This window comes from Amblyomma americanum, chromosome 1, assembly GCF_052857255.1.
Source record: "Amblyomma americanum isolate KBUSLIRL-KWMA chromosome 1, ASM5285725v1, whole genome shotgun sequence".
NCBI classification, from domain to species: domain Eukaryota; kingdom Metazoa; phylum Arthropoda; class Arachnida; order Ixodida; family Ixodidae; genus Amblyomma; species Amblyomma americanum.
In genome coordinates, this window is record NC_135497.1 from 96,440,670 (window position 1) to 96,457,939 (window position 17,270).

General features: G+C 49.2%; 1 protein-coding gene and 1 pseudogene across 2 annotated transcripts; both read right to left on the bottom strand.

Annotated features, from left to right (window-relative positions):
- Window positions 1–3,663: 3,663 nt before the first annotated feature.
- LOC144134052 (uncharacterized) lies at window positions 3,664–5,334 on the bottom strand. The gene has a single exon (XM_077667050.1). It carries the CDS (start codon window positions 5,332–5,334, stop codon window positions 3,664–3,666), a length of 1,671 nt encoding a protein of 556 aa, XP_077523176.1.
- Window positions 5,335–13,221: 7,887 nt separating this feature from the next.
- Window positions 13,222–15,133, bottom strand: LOC144113296 (uncharacterized; annotated as a pseudogene). Its single transcript, XR_013310722.1, has 3 exons — window positions 14,724–15,133; window positions 13,784–13,950; window positions 13,222–13,708 (listed from the first exon to the last, which is right to left on the bottom strand). The product of XR_013310722.1 is annotated as an uncharacterized LOC144113296 (transcript).
- Window positions 15,134–17,270: the final 2,137 nt, after the last annotated feature.

The following is a 17,270-nucleotide window of genomic DNA, read 5'->3' on the forward strand; positions in this document are numbered from 1 at the left end:
AGTGCAAATCGCAATATCGCTTTCGCTTTGTATATCCTGGATTAGCTGGGCTAATACACATTATTGAATGGATTTCCCAGACTCTCTGTCTACTGATGTCAGACCGGTGCATCATAGCTTAGCGTTACTAGGGAAGGCACCGCCACTCCGCTACGGCACCATCGCTACGGTACCACTACTTTCCTGTCTTCTTTCACTGCCTCTTTTACCCTTCCCTTGCGGCACGATTCGGGTGTGCACCGAGATAGGCTAGACAGTTACTGCGCCATTTCCTTTCCTCAAAAACCAATTTTCAATCTCAAGGTGAACGCAATACGGTCGATTTACGTGGCTGCCGCCACACTAATCGCATATCAGCCGGAATGCTGGTTTGCGGATTAACTGAATTCTAATAAATATTTCATGCAATGCTTTAAGTGCACTGCCAATAAGGAAAGCAACAACGGCTTTTACAAAGCTGCAATAAATGCCTAACCTAATTATGACAAGCAAAGCCTTCACTAATCCCAGCGCTAAATACGAATAGATATTGTAGCGTGCGTTGAGGCCAGTGGCTCCGATTGAGAACGGTATGTTCCTGTTTCCATTGCGATATGTTGTACATTACTGGTTTCAGCTGTTAGACGCGTACAAGGATCCAACGTGAACTCAGCGCGCACCCCATTCCGCGATACGAACAACGTTATTACACCCCCTAGAAAGAAGTTAAGTGGATTAGCTGGTTTTTCTCTCCAAGCCACTGAGCGGTGCGGACGTGTCCACGAACGCTCCGGCTTTGCAGCCGTTTTCGGCGCTACGCGCCATCGCGATTGACTCGTGTGCTACATCGCCAGATTCGACAAGGTGAGCCGCATCGACCGACGCGAAATTTTTCCGGGTGGGACACCATCTGGCCGAATTTCGGGCATTTCTGACTTCAACGCGTGCGAGGACGGGTTAGGCGTAACCCCGACATCGGACGCCGGAGGCCAGCCATCGTGCTTGCGGGCCCCCACAACTGCTGCCATGGAGGTATACGCCGTGGAAGGCGAGACGATCACCCCCGCAGCCCTCTCCGACGAAGTATGGAGTACCATCAGCGGAAAATATGAAGGAGCCCGCCAAACCAGGATCCGGGAAAGAGCGGAGCAGCTTGGCCTAACGCAGCAGCACGCCGGATCGACCAACGCCGGACGCGCCCGAAACACAGGCAAGTCCTCAGTAGTGACCGATCATAAAAAGTCGTCAACGAGACGTAGGAGGCCACCACTCCCACGCCTACCGGAATATGACCGCAAGGTCATAGTCAGGCCGAAGAACTTAAACCTTCGCACAACTACCCCGGGGCGGTTGCTCAAAGCGATCTGCCAGCAGCTCAACCTCCCGCCTCAAGAAATCTTCACGAGCGAGAGGTTGCGGATCAACACATACAACAACACCTTCACGGTCAGCACTCCCGTGAAAGAACGAGCAGACGCCTACCGGAGCATGCCAGGATTCGCAATGAACAACGAAGACTACCCAGTAATGGCGTACTTCCCCACGCCAGAGCGATCCGTGAGAGCAGTGATTTACGGAGCCCTCGACAACGAGACGCCGGATGAAATTCTTCATTACTGCATCAATGAAAAGCCACAACTCCCCATCGTAAACGCACGCCGCATGGGGCGCTCCAGAGCGGTCGTCATCACCTTCGAGGGCACCAAACCGCCGAAGGAAATGATTTTCCAAGCAGGCCTTTTCACCTGCTATCCGTATAAAGAACGGGTAGAAACATGTCTCAACTGTCGCAGGGGTCGGGCACCGAGCCGATGTGGGCTGCAGACCGAAAAGCCAACGTGGCCGTCGCTGCCGGGAGGAGCACGGCCGCCACCGGAGGAAGGCGAGTCCCCCAGCTGCGAGGTCAAATGCATCATTTGCGAGGGTGCGCACGCTACGGGAAGCCGCAACTGCAAGCACCGTTTCGTCGAGAAACCGAAGAAACTCTAGGCCAAGAAGCCACCGACCGGAAATCGGTACCCCCTGCTCTCGTCGGAAGACGACGACAACTCCGGACGACGCTCGAGATCCGGACAATGGTCTTCGAGCCGGCGCCGCAGCGAAAGTCAGTCGAGGGACAGGTCTACCTCCTGCCCGTTCCTGGACGACCGCGGATCAAGCATCCCGAGAAGCAAGAGCAGCGAGCGCAAGAAACCTCCCCTCTCAGGAAGCAGCAGCACCACCCAGAACGCCGACAAACAGGTGAGCTGGGTGGACATTGTCTCCCAAGCGGACACTAGGGCGCGCGCGTCTCTGGAACAAAATAGAAAGCTAAAAGAAGAGAATGCTTCACTCCGTAGGCGTCTAGACGAGCTTGAAAAACTCGTCAAAGCTGGTCCCAATCATATACCCCTCAACAAACCGGTAAGCGCGCGACCGGCTCAACCTACTCCGACCCATATCGTAACCGAGGATGCGATGGATACGGACGCTAACCGCGGAACGCTAAAGAGACAGGCGTCGAAGGACATAGATGCTAACGCGAAGAGAGTAGCTGAGGCATCTCCAGAGGGTGAGCCGCAGCCCAAACCAAAAACCACCGTCGCCTCTAAAGGCACTGCGCGCATAAACGAGAGGTTAGACAAACTTGAAAAAGACAACCAGGAAACCAAACACAATCTCTCACTAGTCGGACAGAACCCTCCAACAAATCCTACAACGCCTAACAGCACTAGACCGCCTCGCGGCTCTAGAAGCTACCGTGCTAATGCTCGTGCAGCAACTGCCACGAAGCCCCCCTCAAACAACTCAGAAAATTAAGATCTGGCAGTGGAACTGCAGGGGCTACAAAAACAAACGCGGCAACCTATACGCACGAGGAGTGATCAATTGCATTAAAAAAAGTTTGTGCATAGTTTATTTTTTTAAATTCCGCTAATCATGATTATGTACACGGGTCAGACAGTGGACTTAATTCTGTTGGGACATGTCTGGTTATATGAAATCCTTTACATCTGGCTACGAAGCAAAGTAGCTCAGCGCCACTGTGATTTGCATTAAAGGAGTCCTAGAACTGAAATGCTTCACTTGTCACAACTCCGATTCAAATGCAAGCAGTTGAAGATTTGGGGGGGGGGGAGGCGACTCCCCCCTGTTCCGGGGTCCCTGGTTTTGTGCCAGGTTGCGATGCCGGCCACAATTAAGTCGGGCAGCGAAAAGGTGTCCTTCCGCGCGCCTGCCTAATAATAATAATAATTGGTTTTGGGGGAAGGGAAATGGCGCAGTATCTGTCTCATATATCGTTGGACACCGGAACCGCGCCGTAAGGGAAGGGATAAAGGAGGGAGTGAAAGAAGAAAGAGGTGCCGTAGTGGAAAGCTTCGGAATAATTTCGACCACCTGGGGATCTTTAACGTGCACTGACATCGCACAGCACACGGGCGCCTTAGCTAATAATAATTGTTTTTTTGTGGAAAGTAAATGGCGCAGTATCTGTCTCATATCGTTGGACACCGGAACCGCGCCGTAAGGGAAGGGACAAAGGAGGGAGTGAAAGAAGAAAGGGGCGCCGTAGTGGAGGGCTCCGGAATAATTTCGACCACCTGGGGATCTTTAACGTGCACTGACATGGTGGTGGTGAAAACTTTTAATTGCTGCAATAGAGTTGGGGAGCCACAGAGTGGCCCCGCTACATGGTCGGCGTCCCTAGTCCGGGACATCGCATGACAATGCCCCGTCTCTCGCCCGTTTCACCAGAGCCCTTTGGGACTCAAGCGAGGAGCAGTTGAGGAGGGCAGTCTCCCATGCCTCTCTGGAAGGGGTAGGGGAAGGGGGGAGGTGGGGATTTTCAGTACATGCCCACACCATGTGGAAGATATCACATATCTCCCCACAGTGCGGGCATCGCCCATCTGTGTTAGGATCGTAATGCTTTAAGATTGCAGTACAGAGCAGAGTACCTGTCTGCAGGCGCCTTAAAGTTCGCTTCTCCGTCTTACTCAGCCCCTTGGCAGGGGCCGGGAAAAGGCGGTGGTTGTCGCTATAATGCGTTATTATTTCCCTGAATCGCAGCAGCGGCTGGTTAGTCTCCGAGCCAGAAGAGCTGTGATGAGGAGCCCGGTAAATAAGCGCTCGGGCAGCCGCGTCAGCGGCCTCATTACCCCGTACGCCCTGATGGCAAGGAGCCCAAATGATTCTTTTCGGTGTTGTATCAGTGGCAGTCCGTCTTAGAATGCAAGCAGCTAAGGGGGAGATCTCCCCAGCCAAGTAATGATCACATGCTTTTCGGGAGTCCGTAATGATGATTCTCGAATTGGCGTGGGCGGCAGCAAGCGCTATCGCTACTTCCTCGGCTCGCATTGAATTCGGGGCTCGAAAAGAGAGTCTATCGACGTGCATTTCCTGGTGAACAACAGTGGCCGTGTAAAATCCCGTGGGCGACGGCCCTGCTACGTCTACATAATATACACCGGGTCGGGAGCCGTGTTGTCTCTCAAGAGCCCGAGCCCGCGCTTGTCGTCTGTTTTCGTGCATGTCAGTGTCCATGTTACGGGGGAGCGGGGAGACCCAGAGCATATGGCGCCACAGTACCGGGATACGCTCCGTCTCCTCTGGAGTGCAGTCGTGTTGGATGTGTAAGCGGTTTAGCAGGCGGCGCCCAGGGGCCGTCTGCATGAGCCGCGTGTATTGGTTCACGAGGTGGGCCTCCCGCAGCTCCTGGTAGGAGTTTAGCACCCCCAATGCCTTCAGTTTGGCATTAGAGGTAGCCACCGGGAGATCCAGGGCTCGCTTAGTTGCCTTGCGGATGATGGCGTCTATTCGCGCCTCGTCTTGCTTAGTAGTGCGGAGATATGGCACGGCGTAGAGGATCCGGCTAGTCACGAAGGCATAGACGAGCCGAAGCGCGTCCCTGCCCCGCAGACCGCCCCGCCTGTTGGAAACGCGGCGGATCATACGCCCTACCTGTTCGCCTACTCTCTTGAGTTTCACAATGGTGGAGTCCGGTCTGAGTCTGTGGTGAATGAAAAGGACCAGAATACGGAGCTCCTCCACCTCTCTAATAGGACCTCCTGACAGAGAGATGTGAATTGCTGTCCTATCCTTTGGGTTCGCTCTGACATGCAGAAGCTCTGATTTCGCTGCAGCACATTGGGGCCCACAGTCCATAGCATACGCATCGACTATGGAAGCGGCCTGCTGAAGGCGGGCTTCCATGTCCCCAAGGCTCCCCTCAGTGGTCCAAATTGTAATGTAATCTGCATATAACGCGTGTTGAATGCCTTCCACCCGGGCCAGTTGGCTTGGGAGGCGCATCATAGCTATGTTGAACAGGAGCGGTGATAACACCGCTCCCTGAGGGGTACCCCGTGTTACCATCATGTAAGGGCCGTATTCCTCGCCCTCAATCCGAAGGAAGGCCTGGCGATTAGTCAAGAAATCTCTTACATACGCGTAGGCCCTAGCCCCACAATCGGTAGAACTCAAGTTGGCCAGGATGCTTCCGTGTTTAACATTGTCGAAAGCCCCTTTCAGGTCAAGGGCGAGGATGGCTTTGTCATTGTGTTGCATAGTTGTGGGTCGTATTACATCCCTGTGCAGCTGGAGAAGGACATATTGTGCAGACATGTGGGGGCGAAACCCGAACAGGGTGAGTGCAAAGACGCCCTTACTCTCCAGGTATGGAGAGATGGGATCCTGAACCATCGTCTCCATAAGCTTGCCCGCACATGAGGTCAGTGATATGGGCCTCAGGTTGTCCGTATTCACGGCCTTACTTGTTTTAGGGATAAACGTCACAAGTGACGTTTTCCACTCGGGAGGGAGTGGACGCCCGTCCCAGATCTGGTTGATGTATTCTAATAAATGGAGATAGCCTGGGATGGAGGTAGCTGACTTTTTTGTGTGTATCAGGCTGGTTTAAACTTAATTGTAACCCAGGTACTCCCTACTCGCCGAGGTAAGGAGTACCTGGGTTCCATTCCGGCCACATTTCGATGGTAGCGACACGCAAATGCACCCGTGTGCTGTGCGATGTAAGCGCACGTTAAAAAAAACCTTAGATCGTCCGAATTAATCCGCAAATCCCCACTACAGCTACCCTCATGGCCCGTTCGTCGCATCGGGTTGTTAAAATCTCAAGTTCTGAGAGAAGCTTAAACACGTACATTGCGTCGAAGTGCCTTTCGATAACCGCAGAATTCTCTCGCAGCGGCTTGGCGGCCCTTGGAATAGCACGTGCCCACTTTTCAAATTCATGTTTGATCCGGAGGCGCTGTTTGATCCCGTGTGCTATGCGATGTCAGTGCATCGCACAGCACACGGGCGCCTTAGCGTTCGCCTCCATAAAAACGCAGCCGCCGCGGTCGGGTTCGAACCCGGGAACTCCGGATCAAACATGAATTTGAAAAGTGGGCATGTGCTATTCCAAGGGCCGACAAGCCGCTGCAAGAGAATTCTGCGGTTATCGAAAGGCACTTCGACGCCAGGTACGTGTTTAAGCTTCTCTCAGAAGTTGAAGTTTTAACAACCCGATGCGACGAACGGGCCATGAGGGTAGCTGTAGTGGGGATTTGCGGATTAATTCGGACGATCTAAGGTTTTTTTAACGTGCGCTTACATCGCACAGCACACTGGTGCATTTACATGTCGCTACCATCGAAATGTGGCCGGAATGGAACCCAGATACTCCTTGCCTCGGCGAGTAGGGAGTACCTGGGTTAAAATTAAGTTTAAACCAGCCTGATACTCCCAAAAAAGTCAAGAGGGTTAAGCGCTGTGTTTTGTAAAAATGTGCTCTGTAATAACTGCACTATTTGTAATAAACTTGTGTTGAGCCGCCAACGTTTTGTACTTTGTAATCTTTTTAACGGCTGTACCATAACGACTGTATATAGGGCACCAATCTCTTCCTCCTTTTAAAGTACTATCAGAATCGCAAATATGTGACAAATGCGCGGGCGACATATGTTCAAGGTTGTTCCAGCTTTCTGACCTTTCCACAGTAATTCCTATTTCGAACTGTACTTTCTACAACGCATAAGTGCGCCAACCTTGGCATTGGAGATAAGCGTTGAAGATAAAGCCCCTCGCTGTATCAGCTGCGTGGTCGATGCTGGTAGTTTCTCATGTGTAATGAGAGTAGTGAAGCAAAAAAAATTAAATTATCTTAGCGTCTACATTGCTGAAAAAAGATACTTGTCAGCGTCTAAAGCGTTCAAGCGGATAAAAACACGCGTGACCAAATCATTTCGCCGGGCCGGAGCAATGCAGACGCCGCGAGAAACGACGGCGGCTAAACTTTCAAGTAATGCTGGAATCTGTTTTGATGCAGTGTATCACTTGACAACAAATAAGAGATTCAAACAATTCTAGCGGATATATTTTATTGAATCATCATTTATTATCAAGTTTGATTCCGTTCTGATTATTCAGGTTGGGCTACGCAGCTTGGCAAGCTGATGTGGCATGGCAGACATCCATAAAGTGATTCGTGGCGCTTCATCCATTGAACTGCTGAGTCGTATCCGAACTACTCATGACACTTGTATTGCAAGAGAACTTTTGCAATTTCCTGAAACAAATTCCTCGTCCAGCTTTTGCACGATGTCCTCGCAATATGTCGGAGTTGTAAAGAGATGCACATTACGAGTATCAGCATAGGTTTGGTTTATGGGGTTTAACGTCCCAAAGCAACTCAGGTTATAATGGATGCCGTAGTGAAGGGCTCTGGAAATTTCTACCACCTGGGGTTCTTTAACGTGCACTGACATCGCACAGTACACGGGCCTCTAGAATTTCGCCTTCATCGAAATTCGACCGAGATAACGATTGGTCATTGCGCACATGTAGACGTTACATATTCAAGAAATTCTTCCTCGGGTGTGGTATTTCTCTTTAGATTGGGATACAGCTCTCATGGGCCGCTTCACTTTTGCTCCTTTTCCTATTCACATCTTGAATGACAGCAAACCGATGGGTCATTGTGCGCCGGCGGACGTTGCATATAATTTTTGAGCTGTACGCCTTCGGCGAAGTCCTCTCGAAGCAGAAACTTTGTGCAATAATCGTACAGTCGAAGTAGAATTTTGAAAAGAAACAAAAGTTAGAAAAATATTGACACAACAAATAATCTATTTTAAGCCGAACATTTCAAGACCAACTCGGTCACCCCCTTGAAGGGTGGCTGAAATGCGAACCGGGAGCAGCAGGGAAAGGACTTCGCTTTCATTCTGTTAACACATGGCGAAGTCGATAATACCGGCTATGTAATCGCTCTCTAAGTGACGGCGGCTGCGTACACGTGACGCCTTCGAGCGTGCTCGCTGCGACGCAGCTTCTGTTGTTGCTCTGGCGGCCGCCGCCTACCGACGAGGAGACAGTTCGTTCGGCCGGTAGTACGTTCAATGGCATGCGTGGGATGCAGCCCGCTGCCGTGTTTCTTTTTTTTTTGCCGTTTCCCCTCGGGTTTCTTTTATCTTATCTCCCTTCCTTTGGCACATCTATTCTGTTTCCGCTTACGTCTTTTTTTTTTTTCGCGTCTAGTGTCCAGACACCAACACAGCCTGGCAAGGGGGCATTTTTTTTGGCCGCCTCCTTCCTTTTCGACCCTTCCCCTCTGCCTCTAAAGCCCGGCTGCTTCGATGCTCCCTTAAGGGCGGTTCACACGCAAGCGATTGAGCGAACTCAGCGACCAGCGGCACGGCGCAGCGATGCTTTTCGCAGGGTTCCGTTTCACATGCGTCGCTCCACAGCGTTTACTGCCGCTGCGAATATCAGTGTTGCTGGCAAAGAATACGAGCTCGCGGTTGGTTTCGGTGGTTTGCAAACAACAACACGGACAATGTTTATGCATTATTTTGCCACGATTACTCAAATTTTGTTAAGAAATAAAGAACTCTTCTTTTTTAAATATCAAATACTTCTTATTTTGATGGTAATAACATCATTTTTTAAGTCCGTACGTGCGGTGTAACCAGCGCCGTTTCGAAATTCTGGTCATTTGCAAACATGGACGCTCGTGCAATCGGAGGGGCAGACGGCGGAGCAGACGTGGTGTCGTCCGAAATGGATGTATGCGAAACATTTGAGTCGTCGTACACCCATCTCCTCTTGCTAGAGGAATACTGTCTGTTAAGAAAAAAGAAGGCGTTGCTGGAGCTCCCAATGCCGCGGCGCTGGTGTGTGCGGCCCGTCTGGGAGAACCGCAAGCAAGAATCTGAGTACTACACCGCGGTGAGTTGCACGTTGTAGTTTGCCTGATACTGGTGCCTTAAACTGCAAAGTTTTCTGTACAGATGCCACTCCTCATGAGCGGAGACAGTGAGTACTTCCACAAGTACTATAAGATCCGCAAGCAAGTTCGAGGAACTTCACGCCCTTGTTGAGGGGCCTCTCACAAAGCAGTACATTATACGGGAGCCGATACCATCACGAGCAAGGCTTGCCATGACACTGAGGTACTATAAACGCGTTGCATTGATGACTACCTGACCATTGCATGCAAACTGATACTGTTTTTTAGCGATTCCTTCTAGGTACTTGGCATCGGGAATGCAGATCCAGGATGTTGCCATGGCGTTCCGCGTGGGCATCTCCACTGCGAACGGCATCTTCTGCGACACCTGCAAGCTGCTTTGGGAAGTCCTCCAGCCGATTTGCCTCAAGGTGCGTTGCAGCTGGAGTGAAATACTCATTAAGGCGAAGGGAATCTCGATAGAGGGGAAATTCTAGAGGCCCGTGTACTGTGCGATGTCAGTGCATGGTAAGGAACCCCAGGCGGTCGAAATTTCCGGAGCCCTCCGTTGCAGCGTCCTTCATAGCCCGAGGCGCTTTGGGACATTAAACCCCCATAAAAACATGAAATCTTTCAGGCGAAGCCTGCTGTGCTTACTGGGACCTTGTGACCTATGTGTTGCTACCATTTAAAATGAATAGTATATTTAATGACTACTGCAGCTTACATGCCTTCCCCCTGCTGTCAAAAAGGAAAAGAAATTTTACACGAGCAGTTGCTTTATGTACTGAAAACATCTGAGTAGTGCATGTTGCTGCGCTCGTTTTGTACTACAGGGAAAATGGGCACAAACCGAAGGCACGCATTGGCAGAGAAGACCGGATGAATGCTTCTCACTGCACCGTCGTTTTGCTGCTACTAGTTTTAGACTAAAAATGCTTTCATGTTTCTACTTCATTGCCACCGCAGATACCAACCACTGCTGACTGGGAGAAGGTTGCCTCCGGATTTTGTGAAAAGTGGAATTTTCCACACTGTGTTGGTGCCGTGGATGGCAAACATGTGCAAATTCAGGCCCCACCACATTCAGGCAGCCTTTATTTCAACTATAAGGTAATGTACACATTGAATGGTCTTTTTTCAATTACATTATTTTTCTGTATATATAAACTCTTGTCATTACAGGGTATGTACTCAATAGTACTGATGGCTGTGGCCGACAGCAATCTCAAGTTTGTCATGGTTGACGTTGGGGCTTATGGGAGGCAGAGCGATGGAGGGACCCTTAGCGCATCAAGGATGGGAAAATGCCTTGAGCGTGGCCTCCTGAATCTGCCACTTCCTAAATTGCTACCAAGAACACCAACAGTGGCACCTCATGTTTTTCTTGGAGACGAGGCGTTCCAGCTGCGCCCTGATTTTCTGCGACCCTACCCGGGCAGGGGCCTGGACGACTCTAAACGAATATTCAATTACAGGCTCAGCCGTGCAAGGTTTGTTGCGGCACAAAACTGATCTACTGCATGGATTTCATCACTATCCTGGTGGCAATGAATGCAGATACTTTTCATGTGTGTGTGCAGTTGACAAAAAAACAAAGCACTCAGTGATGTTTCATTCTTTCCAGAAGGTGCGTTGAAAACGCCTTTGGCGTTATGGCGTCCCGGTTCCGGATCTTCCGCCGCGTCATTAATCTCCTTCCGGAAAACGCTGACTACGTTGTCATGGCATCATGCGTTCTTCATAACTTTCTTGTGGAGGATGCCATCTATATGCCGGAAAACTATGCCGACGTGGAAGATGCCTATGGCAATGTTACTGCAGGTCAGTGGCGGGCAGCAGCAGAAGACGCAGCTGTGCTCAATCTTGAGCCACCTGTAGGGCACAACTACAGTCGTTCCGCAGCCGAGACAAGAGATTTGTTCAAATCTTATTTTATGAGTAGCCAAGGAGCAGTGCCATGGCAGTGGGCATCAGCTGGGCTGCGGCGATGATGATGATACACTGCTGATTGTCATCATCAGCCTTACTACACCCATGGGAGACATAGGAGAGGCTTTTGCCTCTCCCATGTCTCTCCAATTAACTCTGTCCTTTGCCAGCTGCGCCCACCCTGTGCCTGCAAACTTCCTAATCTCATCTGCCCACCTAACCTCCTGCCGCCCCCTGCTACGCTTGCCGTCTCTTGGAATCCGCTCCGTTTCCCTTAAGGACCAGCGGTTATCGTGCCTTTGCAGTACATGCCCTGCCCAAGTCCATTTTTTCCTCTTGATTTCGACTCTGCTGTCATTAACACACGTTTGTTCCCTTACCCACTCTGCCCGCTTCCGGTCTCTTTAACGTTACACCTATCATTTTCCTTTCCGTGGCTCGCTGTGTTGTCCTTAACTTATGCTGGACCCTTTTCTTTACCCTCCACGTTTCTGCCCTGTAGGTGAGTATCAGTGAGATACAGCTGTTGTGCACTTTTCTCTTGAGGGATATTGGTAACCTGCTATTCATGATCCGAGAGAACCTGCCATATGCGCTCCATCCCATTCTTATCCTTCTAGTTACTTCTCCCTCATGATCCGGATCAGCGGTCACTACCTGCCCGAAGTAGACGTCCTTTACTAATTCCAGCCCTTCGCTACCAATTGTGAACTGTTGTTCCCTTGCTATACTGTTGAACATTGCTTTGGTTTTCTGCATGTTAATTTTTAGACCCACCGTTCTGCTCTGCCTGTCTAACTCATTAATCATGATTTGCAGTTCACGTCCTAAGTGACTCAGTAAGGCAATGTTATAAGTGAATCGCAGATTATTTAGGTATTCTCCATTAACTAGCTCTTATCCCCAACCGTTCCCAATTCAGGCCTCAGAATACCTCCTGTAAACAGGCGGTGAGTAGCATTGGCAAGATCATGTCTCCCTGCCTGACGCCCTTCCTTATTGGAATTTTACTGCCGACTTTATGGAGGACTATGGTACCTGTGCAGTTTATATATCTTCCAGTATTTTGACATAAGGCTCTTCTACACCCTGATTCTGCAATGCCTGTATGACTGCTGAGGTTTCCACTGAAAACCTCAACTTGGTGCAACTTGATGTGTGTATTCTGCTTTTCATGTATATGCATATGTTTAAAATATGTATTACTGAACATAAAGTTCATTTTTGTGATTATATTACATATGCATTTCTTAATTACGTATTCTTTTGCACTATATGAGGCTAGAAGTTATAGTTTTAATCATACAGTTGTATGTATTAAGTGTACTGATTGTTTGTATTTGATAGTGTGTATATTTGTTCTCCTTTGTTGTATCTTTATTATGTTAATTTCCATCAGCTGATATGTCGAAGCCACTGCTATGCTATGTAAAGGTTTTCTGGGCCCAGTCAAGCTGTAAAAGCAGCTTTTTGCCTGGAAATCCTTCCAGTTGTTCTGGAGAAATAAATTTAATTCAATTCAAATGCTTTCTCCTAATCAATGAAGGCTATATATAGGGGTTGGTTATATTCTGCACATTTTTCTATCATCTGATTGATAGTGTGAATGTGATCCATTGTGGAATATCCTTTATGAAAGCCTACCTGGTCATTTGGTTGATTAAAGTCTAAGGTTGCCCTGACTCTATTAGCGATTACCTTAGTAAATACTTTGTAGGCAACGGACAGTAAGCTGATCGGTCTAATGGCGTCTCCTTTCTTATGAATTAAGATTATATTTGCGTTCTTCCAAGCTTCTGGTACGGTCGAGGTCATATGGCATTGTGTATACAGGGTGGCTAGTTTTTATAGCAGAATCTCCCCTCCGTCTTTCAGCAGGTCTGCTGTTACCCGATCCTCACCAGCTGCTTTTCACCTTTGCATTGCTCCTAAGGCTTTATTTACTCTTTTGTTACTGGCGGGACGTCCCACTGCTGTGCGCTACTGTCTCTATCATTAACATTCTGATTAAATTGGCTACTGTATATATTTGTGTTGAATTCATGTATGTATGTGTGACATGTATGCTTCTGTGGTAGAACAACTGCAGCAAAAAATAAACAGACATACAAAAATTAATGATCATTTATTTCCTTATGTACAGCCAGGTTAGAAGGGTATTCACCCTGGCTGTACAAATGGCAAATATGTAATAACTCCATCTTAAGATGCACGAGCATGTGTGGTGGAGTTGCCTCCAATTGCGGCCGCAGGGACAGAAGAAAATGGCTGCTGGCGTCCATTGGCCTGTGCGCAGCAATTGCACTTCGCACGGCCTGAATGTCCCTGTCAGCAGCCTCCACTTCCTGCCGCCTTTTCTTTTGTCGCTTGTTTCCCCTATGTGGGAGAACCTCTTGTGAATTTGCTGCCATACAGGATGGTCCTGGTTCATCAGGAAGGCCTGGGACGCTATACATGCTTTCAAGTTCATTTGGCGATGCTTGTACTTTCGAGCCTGGCGATGCTGGGCTGCAGCTGGCGTGGCTCGTCTCGGCTGCTGCGCTGGCCACCTGCACGTGGCTCACTGCGTCGAGGTTGCAGAAGCTCCTGAGTAAAATGTACAGGCTGTTAATTGCTGTCACTTACACATTCAATTCGTCATTAGTATCAGTCATTGCTTACCGTCTCGTTTCCATGGAGTCCCTCAGGAACTCCATCTGCTTTAAATGTGGCCAGGCCGTCTTTGCAGTGGCTCCTGACCCACTCTTCTTCCCGTCTTTTTCCTCTAATTTTTCGCCTGTATGTATCTTTTAGATTCTTCCACCGAGCAATAATCTCCTCAACTGTTACTGAAATATGGAGCAGTATAGAGCATAATGTTAAACAAGCAAATAAGGAAACAATGGCAGACATGTGGCCCAAAGTTTAGCATGAACATGTACAAATTCTCATCTGTTAGCACACAAGAATGTTGCAGAAAATGTTTACAACACACGATTCAGTACGGAAGCACGAGTTTTTTTTTCTTCTAAAAGGCAGTTTTACTGATTATGCATGCATGCATGACTGAACTGAGGCACACACATGATGAATGATTTATTTTGCGGACACGCACGAGATGATTTTGCGCGGTTCAGGAGCTGCAGATTAATGCTACGTACAAGACTACGATGAGCGGGCAGTGCTGCGGGACGGAGCGCTCGCTCTACATACACGCAAGAGACGATTTTAATAGGCTCTCAGCGCCCGGATTAACTTCACGCCTGAGAAAGGTCGCCTCCCGCATTTACGAACGTAGCTGAGAACATGAAAACGTGCACGTCGTGCATTTCACGATTGAAGTGAAGGGTACAAAATGATGCAGCTAGCGTGTCTTAAGAACCAAAAACATTTGCTCACGGCTGCGGGATGCCGACAATTTTCATACAGCTCATCTACGCACAATAGCCGGCGCACCGAAAAAAAAAAAACACCGAGCAGTACGCAGGAATGCGCGGGGACATAAAACAGTTTTTGACACGCTGCAGAATCCTGCCAGTGTGACGAGGAAAATTTGTTGGCTGCACAATGAAAAAAATGGCTGATAATATTCGAGCTCGCCACAAAGCGTGCTTTCACTTACCGGTGTCGTCAATTGCTCGAATTGCGTCCCTCACTTCTTCCCAAAGGGACTCCTTGGTCGACTTATTGCGGAAGTTGTTATCTTTAACATCCCATAGAAGTGGGCGCTTGAATACTTCGATGATCAGCACCTCATTGAACAGTCCACGCGACATGTTGTCGTGGTGTCGGAAGCACGTGTAGCAAACAAACATTGTCGTCTTTCCCGCACGAATTCTCTTCTTGTCACGTGGCTTTTCCGCCGTGCAGTCATTGGTCAGAGGGCGGAGCTATCGCTCTGTCGCTGCGAAAATTTCCAACTTGTTGGAACCCCGTCGCCCCGGCACGCCGAGCCGCCGCGACGGGTCGAAACAGGTTTTTCCGTCGCTGCGACAGGATTCGCTGGCATTTTCGCTTGCATGTGAAACGGGCTTTAGGTCGTGGTAGAAAACGGCTGCAGGTTGAAATAAGTTTGAGACACGCAGATATCCTTTTTTTTTCGCAAAGAATGACAAGGGTCACCCTGCTTCTTCAAGCATGTCCCTTTTCATTTTTGTACTGTATGACTTAACATACATGACCAACTAGCCGAGCGGTTCTATTCTATTTTTTATTCAAATTATCATTCACAATTATTTGCTTCTTGTTTTCAGCGCCGGCAGCTCCTCCAGTTAGGGGCCCGCAAGCTGCGAGAGGTTGCGGCCAGTGTTGTGAAGATAATGGGCCTTCCCGACCAGCCAAAATTCAGCAAGAAAGCCTTTATTTTGACAAGGCTCTGTAGAGGGGCTACAGGTGATATTTTTATTTCTAATCCTTACCGCATGTACTAGACATCCTAGCTACTATTGTCCAAAATGCGTTTTACCAAATAACGTTTTCTTTTGCTATTTGTATGTGCAGATGCCGTCACCGAAAAGGACAAGACAGCTGTGTAGGTTGCCCCGCAATCATCGGCAGGCAGCCGTACGCAGCTCTTCACTGGGGTAGGCGGCCGCAAAAAGCGCATGGCTGAGGTGCTGGCTGGCTGGGATAGCGCCTGGGCCTGCCCTCATTGCAGCCGCTCCCTCGAACCCGGGCCTTGCTACAGCAGCAGAGCCTTTGGCGAGGCGGTGGAGCCCTGATGAGACTCTACGTGGCTAATTAATCGCTTCCACGCTGCCCGTCTAGACCTGCGGCTCTTTGTTATGTTTTTAATAAATGTTAAAACATTAAACTTCATTGCTGGTTTGCTCACTTTCAGTGCATGTGACAATAGAATGTGGCATTTACAAAGTCATTGCATAGACGATGGTTGACAAAATGAAACATTCGTCATAGATGAATTTGGCAGTGCGAAGCACAGAATGCATAGTAAGCAGTGTCGGGGAACGACTAATGGGACTGCAATTGAGTGTACCTGAATGCATGCGGTGAACAACCAGTGGGTGTACTTGGGTGGGAAATATTCGATAGCCAGTGATCGAGTGGCTGGATGCCTTTGGCGAAAACCAGTGCAATAGCTTGGGTGGGCAATAGTGGGTAGCCAGCGAGTCGCTGGATGCCTGTGATAAACAAACAGCGATAAGCTTGGGCGGGAAATATTGGATAGCCGCTGAGGTGTGCCGGCTGCCTATGATATATACGCCAATGAGGAATCTTGGATGACTTATATTGAATTGCCAAGGAATGCCGTTCAAGCCAATCAATAACCTTGTATGCCTTTACTGGCTGCTGATAGGAAAGCTAGTGAGGTGCACTGGCTCAAACATTGGATCGGGTAGCGCCCCATGCAGATGCCATTATAGGCCGTTATAGGAGCCAATTTTCCCAGGTATTCGACCAGTTCCGGGTCATTATCGGCGTGCTGGTTGGCCAACAGTGACGCAGCTGGTCAATACATGCTGCTTCTGCAGTGCGCAGGCTTGATGCAGCCGCCGGTAGCTGCGGTAGGCACGGGCTGGCGGAACCTGTTTTGCCTACCATGCGAAAGTCGCTGCTGACATCAGCGCCACCGCATCTTTGTGACCGCGGGGTGAAGGAGGTCTATATTGCTTCGATCGACTAACATAATGATCGATATATTGCTCTATACCCGGTGTTTAAATTAAACTCTAGACAGTTTTAGCGCCGCCGGACAGCCATTCGGTAAATACGGCAATTGCAACGCGTTGCCGTTGCTACCGTTGCCAGGCTTGCCTAGCCACATTTGCAGTAGTACAGTAGCAGTTGCCGTAGTTGCCGTGTTTACCGTATACGGTGGGGCTAAAACTCTCTTTTAGCATACGTGCATCGCACGATATTTGCTTTGCGCTATCTCGAATGGGGTATTTTCCATATATGCAGGAGGTCATTCTCTACTTTACTTTAGTAGATCCGTAGCGGTGGCTCTCCCGAAAGACACGGGTTCGATTCCGGCCGCTGCGGTCGAATTTAGATTGAGGCGAATTTCCTTTTCCCCAAAAAACCAATTTACCAAAGTCTAGAGGCAGTGTACTGTGCGTTGTCAGTGCATGTAAAAGAACCCTAATCTCCGTTTCATGCAGGTGCAACGCTGTCGAAGCTAGCGAGCATCTTGTTTGTACTGCCTGCA

Bases quoted from the DNA above. Each gene is read 5' to 3' on its own strand.
- LOC144134052 (XM_077667050.1), bottom strand. From the start codon at position 5,334: ATGGTAACACGGGGTACCCCTCAGGGAGCGGTGTTATCACCGCTCCTG.